The sequence below is a fragment of the Macrobrachium rosenbergii genome, chromosome 16 (assembly GCF_040412425.1).
Source record: "Macrobrachium rosenbergii isolate ZJJX-2024 chromosome 16, ASM4041242v1, whole genome shotgun sequence".
In the NCBI taxonomy this organism is placed as follows: Eukaryota; Metazoa; Arthropoda; class Malacostraca; order Decapoda; family Palaemonidae; genus Macrobrachium; species Macrobrachium rosenbergii.
Genome location: NC_089756.1, coordinates 2,685,761 through 2,693,013, shown reverse-complemented (window position 1 = coordinate 2,693,013; position 7,253 = coordinate 2,685,761). Strand labels below are relative to the sequence as shown.

Genomic DNA, 7,253 nt, shown 5'->3' with positions numbered 1-7,253 from the left:
AAATATTTCAAAACTTATAAAAGTTACAACCATGGGTTGTTTTTGTTGTATTCTACATGAAATTGTGCACATTTTCATTTATAAAACTTTACATAAAACGGTGCAAAAATTACGACAAAGTGACGAAAGAATTTCTGAGATGTGTCGCTGATGCTCTGTAGTGCGAGAAGAAAGAAATTCGTACATGCACGGCTGGGTAACGCTTGTAAACAAAACAACAGCATGATCCGTGAACTCCCAGCATCCCTCAAGGCGTGTGATTTAAAATCTTTCGCAAACTAGGCCTATAACTATTTTTCCGCGAATATTTAAAAAAACTTTTTGTAGTCGGCGTACCGTACGTCCACTCGGCACCCGACAGGCAATTTTAGTCGACGTACGATACATCCAGTTGGCGTTTAAGGGTTAATGTGGATTTATTGTTTGTAGAGTTAAGTATGCATTTTTTTGCACAATAAACTGTTTGTTTGCAGCAAATGTCTCTGAAAGTCACTGAAGCTTTATAAGAAGTTGAGAATAAAGAAACTGAGGCTTGAAGAGATTATTTTAGCTACCCACTAGTGAAGACATAGGCTTCCCCCTGCTGATGATTGCCCTTGTTGATCTGCGGGATCCTAATAGGTTAAATATTGGTCCCCAGAGAGCAGGAGATTTGACAATTCGGTACAGCTGCTTTGGTCTGCAGCAGCAATGTTCACCAGATTCTACAATTTGAGTGGGTGATTTGAAGATATCTGTTGCTGTGTGCTGTGACTGAACAAATCAGGACATATCTCGGCATACAGTTTGAATATTTGAGACGGCACAACGTACAACACGTTTAAATGCGGCAGTGAGAAGTCTATTGCTTTTGTCTTAAATAAAGGGTCAGAAGACATTAAGAGTAGAAAATCAAGAAGCAGTAAAGTTTCATAGCACAGCTGCAGATCTGAATTACTTGCCGAAGAAGACCTCAAATGACAAATGTTCATAAATGCACAAAATGAAAGGGCAAGAAGGGAGAAAGAAGAAAGAGAAGAAAGGGCCAGAAAAGAAAGAGAAGAGAGGAAAGAAAAGGACAGGAGTGAGAGACAAGAAGAGGAAAGAAAGATATCTGAAGCAAAATTGAAGGTCGAACGTCTAAGGGAAAATGGTTCTGCGTGTTCTGGGGCTCTCTTCAAGCAGCTCAAGATGATCGGAGCTTGGCCTCCCTCATATCTCATCCCATGACAAGGTTGAGAACTGGAACACCATGCATGAACCACCAGACGTAACAAAGGATGCCAAGGGTGCAACAAAGACTGCCAACGTTACCAGTGCCGTTGTGTTCGTTGATGGGATGCAAGCAGTGTTCACAGCTGCCATGATGCATCCTACAGTTGCCTGGGCATCGACTCTGTTTGTTGGAGGCCCTGTGATTGGTACGGGGCTATATACAACCAGACTCTCAGCTGTACCTGAAGTGGGGGAAGGCATGCGCAACGCCAGTGCCCTGAATCCGTCTGCAGCCCCCTTCCACAGCATGCATGCTTCACCACCACCACCACCTGCAAAACCTACAGGAGGCTCGAACTCTGAACTTAACGACAGTAAAGCTATAACAGGACTTACTCAAGTTTTAGTCAGACACTAGCTGCACAACAAGATTACAACAGGAATCAACACCTTCCAACAATGGAAATAAAAAAATTTGAGGGCGACGCCACTAAGTTTGTGTGATTCAGTAACTCCTTCACCTGGGTTGTGAAAGCCAACACAGACAATCCACAGAAAAGACTCGCCCACTTATACAACCATTTAAAGGGAGAGCCGCAACGACTGATAGAAGGATGCATGAGTCTACAGCCTGAAGTCAGTTATCATAAGGCATGGGAGCCGTTGTAACATATCTACGCCTGCAGGAATGACATAGAAGCTGTTTGAATGGAAGAAAATCGATGCTGGTAAGGTTGACAATTTACGCAACTTCGGGGTCTACCTCCACAACGTGCTGTGTACTCTAGGTGTGAATGGGGCAAGAATGGAGTTGGCCGAGACCCTGAACCTTGTTGTCAACAAACTTCCCGGTTACCTGATTTTAAAGTGGGCATCCAAAATAGTATAAGCCCAGCCATCTATCGTGACTCAAGATGGAATCACAATAGTGCATTTATAAAGACCAGTAAGCAGTCATTTATCTTTTATTTTGTAAGGGAAATATTATGAACATTATGCAATGAGGGATGCGTAGAAAATTATATAAGTTGTATTGAATTGTTTGTAATAATATATTTCTTTGTGTCAAGTGTTTTTTGAAGAGTAAAATACACTCAATGGTTGTTTGACTCTAAGCAATCTTTAACGAGTTGTTAAGGATTGTCGTTAGCGAACGCTTGGTCGCGCATCGTGGACTTCAGTCAGCTCTGACTGATTTGAGTTAGAATCGGACAGTACCGGCTCAGTTGTGTAACAGTGAGGGTCATTGTTACCCTACGGTAACTCGTAAAGTAGGGGGGAAGGAATTAACACAGCTTCGAGAGGAGTTCTTACCATCATGTGCTACAGCTAAGTTTACGATTTTATAAGTGTTTTGTTGAGGTGATAATATTGAAGGGCATGCATGCACTATAGATATTGTTACTGGCAGGCATTTGTAAAATGAATAGGATTATTCTTCGGATTGCGGATAGGAAACTTTACAATAATATTTTAAGGTTAGTAATAAATATAAATAATCTATTTCTGGTCAAACAATGATTTTATACGATCACAGGATATGGTAAATTAAATTGTATATATGAACACAACGCAAATTCTCGATTTATTGAATGAAAGGAACAGAAAAGAATCCTTGGAAATCTGTTAATGATTTTGGATTCTTTTGAGTAAATATATAAATGGTGCCGTGACCAGGATTATTGCGGGTGATGATTGATAATTGGTAACTGATTGATAACGCATATTTTTAACTTTGATATTGGTGTTTTATAGGTGAATGTTTATAGATGTTTTTACCTATATTGAGTTTCATGAGAAAGTGTTCGTTTTGTCGGGTTTGTTATGACTAGGTCGGTATTGGCAATTCAGGAAAACGTTGACACTGTATTTTTTTTTTTTTTTTTTTTTTTGCCGTGAAACATATGAGGAAAATTGGTGAGTAAGAGATTATCATTCCCTTTAGTAGTTTGCACTCTATTTGATTGTTAATTGTATTTAAAATTTTGATAATATTTAATGATAATCTGTTATAATTGAGTGATTAATGAACTTATTCTGAAAAATTTCATTTTGAGATTTCGTTTGTAATTTATCGATTGTAGCAGGAAATCACGAGTAGGAATTTGAATTGGTAACCTCGTTCTCTTTAGATTCATAAAAGTTTAACTATATTTTGACTATTTACGACGACGAAAAGTTGAAATTTGTATTTGAAAAAAAAAAAAATTAACTTTCTCTTAAGTGATTGAAAATTTTATATGCGTTATACATTTTGAATTGATCAGTGTTAATCGTTGCCACTAATTGAAAACATTTAAGTATGAAAATTAATTTCCACTAGTGATTTTTATTGAAAAATAATTTAAAGTGGAAATAATAATTTTGGAAAGTTGAATTTCGGTAATTCATTAATAGTTGAAAGTGAAGTTAATAAATTGGTTCTTTCCTATGGTGAAATTTTCGAGTTGTGTTAGTAAGTTTGCACTGACATTGATAATATCGTTTGTCGCACACGTGCGCCATTTGTCAATGATCGGGCATCCATTTATGGGTTAAGCTGGTCTCGGCATTAATAAAGAATAATGTTGTCGCACAGCGCGCCATCTTGTTAATGACCGAGCAGCTAAGTTGAAGTTTGTTTAAAACGAAAACTCTATGGGAAGGAATTTAATATAGTTGTGCTGTTGCAAATAATATACATAATGCACTAAATAATTATTAGGTAGTTCCTTCCTACATCCTTGCTTGGTCTATTTTTCTCCTTTAGTGAACAGTTTAGTGAATTAACAATGTCGGACATAGAAACATCAGACGTAGAAATGTCAGAAAATGAAAATGAAAAAACAGAAAAATGCATAGTGCTGATCCTAGGACATTCTCAGGTAAGGAAAATGGAAAGTGCCTTTGATAAAATAAATGAAGAAGAGGAAACCCTTTATTTTATAACACACTCAATAGGTGGTGCTACTTGTTATGATATCACATCTGAAGAAGTAAAGGGGTGTGAAGCAGAGGCAGTTGTGCTTTTTGTAGGAAGTAATGATATAGATAGTGAAGATGCTGAATCAACAAATGATATTAGGAATAATATCATAGAACTTGCAAATGATATCTCCAATGTGGATGGAGTAAAGATAGTCTATATCGTTACTGTGGAACCCCGTACAAGCCTGAGATATGTAATCTATAACGAATATCGAAGAAGTCGAAATAGGTTGAACCAAAGGCTACGTAAGTCAACCGGTTATTATATCATTAATAATGGTCTCACTGAGAAGGATCTAGGCAATGATGGAGTTCATTTAACTGAAGAAGCCTCTGAAACACTGGCGGGAAGAATATATGAAAGAGTCAGCAGTGATGCTGATTCAGGAGAATGGTAATAGCATAAGTGGACCAAGTGGGGTGGGGATAAGGGACTACGCATCTAGCATTGCATTAGTTATAAGTTGTATATAATTATTGTGGTAAGTTTTGAAGAAGTGAATTTCTCTTGAAGTGTGTTAATTAATTGCATTTAATGGGGTGGTTATATATTAAATTGAAAATTGTTGAAAATACTTAAATTGTATATTTTGCATAAACCATTGTTTGTTGAAATTGCTGAAAATTTGAAAATTTTTATTGGTTTTAGCTGATTTGATAATTATCATTGGGAAAATGACGGACAGAGAAGCTTTGGTGAGGTCACGAGGTGGTTACAAGGGTGTAATCACCAAATGGATAAATAAGATAGACTCTGCTATTGCTGCAGGTAATGTCAATACATTGTCTTCAATTAAAGATTTATTTATAAAACAAATGAAGACTGTGCAAGAACTGAATGAGAAGATATTAGCTTTAACCACTGAAGAAGAACGAATGAATGAGGTGGAAGAGCAAGCAGAGTATGAAGTAGTAATTGGGGAACATTGGTATAAGTTGATCAATGCATAACAGCGATATCAGGAAGCGGTTCTCCTGGAAATCCTCCGACCACACCTAAGATTAATATTAGATTGCCGAAATTGGATCTCCCACATTATACTGGAGATGTGTTGGAGTGGAATTCCTTCTGGGAATTGTACAATGTGTCGGTACACCAGCGAGGGGACTTGGAGCCAATTCAGAAATTTTCATATCTGCAAAGCTTACTCACAGGAGATGCTCTAAAATTGATTTCAGGATTTAAGTTGGAAGCTGCGAATTATTCACAAGCTATATCTCTTCTCCAAGCCACTTATGGGAAAAGGGATGAGATCAAGCGAGTTCTGGTAAGAAGATTACTAGAAATGGAATCTCCATCTGCTAATTCAGAATCATTGCAAACATTCAGAGCAAATTTTGAATGCTCGATAAGATCGTTGGAGAGTGAAAACCTGGAGTTGTGGAGTTGCATGAGCTTTACACTATTTTGCTTTATGGTAAGTTGCCTAAGAGTGTTAGTGAAACTGTAAAACGCAGATGTGGAGATGATTGGCTAGTATTTGACACATTTAAGAAATATCTAGAAGAAGAAATTCACAATCTAAGATCTTTCGTCTCAGTGGATGTAAATAAACCTGGAACTCTATCAACAATATCTACATTCACAGTGAATCAATCACAATCTGTTAGACCTAAGAGTAAAGGAAATGTGAATAAATTTAGTTCTCAACAAGCAAGAAAACGTGCATTGTGTGAAGGCGAACACTGGTGGACACAGTGTAAAACTTATGCCAGTAGGGATAAGAGACTGAGTCGTCTCGGGTTTTTACGATTGTGTTTTGTGTGTGCATCGAATAAACACTTTAGTGTAGATTGTGAAAAGCAAAGTTGTGGAAACGGATGTAGATTAAAACATCATCGTGTGTTGTGTGATAAACAACAAACCAGCGAACCAAGTAAACCAGCAAGTAAATCAACAATTAAATCTGCAAATAAACCAGCAAGTAAACCTAATAATAATGGTGTGCAAGTTGGAACACTTTCCGTAAGTGATCAGGGTCAGAAATCCAAGCAGAGGTCCATTCTACCAACAGCCACAATTGTGTTAAAGGGTAAAGGAAGACATTTAGTACGCCTTCGTGGATTATTGGACACTTGTGCGGAGCGAACCTTTATCAGAAGGTCAGCACTTAAGGGCGTGCAATATAGATCTAAAGGCACGGAGAAAATTGTCTTAAGGGGTTATTTGACAAGCAAACCTGTGAGCAGTATGAGACGGTGAGTGTTTCCATACCTTATAAGGGTAGATTGATTATTATGGATTGTATTGTGGTAGACGAGTTACCAGAGTATACTAAGAAATTCAACGTTAAACGAAATTTGAAAACGTTGTGTAAAACCAAAATTTCTCTAGCGGACAAAGATTTCGATCTGCCTGTGGACAAGCCAGCACCCATTGATATGTTGGTAGGCGTTGATAATGTCTATAACATTTTACACCCCGGATTCAGAAAAGCTGGGAAATTGATATTGTTACCTACCATATTTGGATATGTTGTGACAGGGTCCTGTAATGCTCCTCCAGTGCAGGAAACCCAGGTAACTGTGTTAAAGCTAGCAATTAACGAGGAAGTAATTGAAGCTACTCATAAATATGATAATGATGTAAAGAATGATTTGGATATTTTGTGGAACTTAGATAAAGTAGGTATTGACTGCAATGAATTGAGAGAACATGATCGAAAGGTTCTAGAAGACTTTGAAAATACCATTGTATATTCTGAAATGGTGAAGCAATATGTTGTGGCCTTACCATGGAAGTCTAATAAGCCAAGGCTTCCATCCAATTATGGCATGGCGTTGGGCGGGTTAAACAACAATGTGCGAAATTTCAGAAAGATGAAGCCTACCTGAACCACTATCAAAAAATCCTGAAGGATCAGGAGGATAGGGGTTCATTGAAAGGGTAGATAAAAGCAAATCGGTTGAAAATTGTCATTATCTAGCACATCATAGTGTACAGAAAGATAGTGTCACCACTCCAATCAGAATAGTTTTCGACTGTTCCTGGAGACAAGGTAAAAATGGATTGAGTCTTAACGACTGTCTGTGGACTGGACCACATATTACGACAGATTTGCTCAAATTCTTATTGCAGTTCAGAACTAACA

The 7,253-nt window shown here is 37.6% G+C and overlaps 1 protein-coding gene across 1 annotated transcript; it reads left to right on the top strand.

Moving 5' to 3' along the window:
* Nucleotides 1-6,399: 6,399 nt before the first annotated feature.
* On the top strand, nucleotides 6,400-6,996 carry LOC136847505 (uncharacterized). Its single transcript, XM_067119245.1, has one exon. It carries the CDS (start codon nucleotides 6,400-6,402, stop codon nucleotides 6,994-6,996), a length of 597 nt encoding a protein of 198 aa, XP_066975346.1.
* Nucleotides 6,997-7,253: the final 257 nt, after the last annotated feature.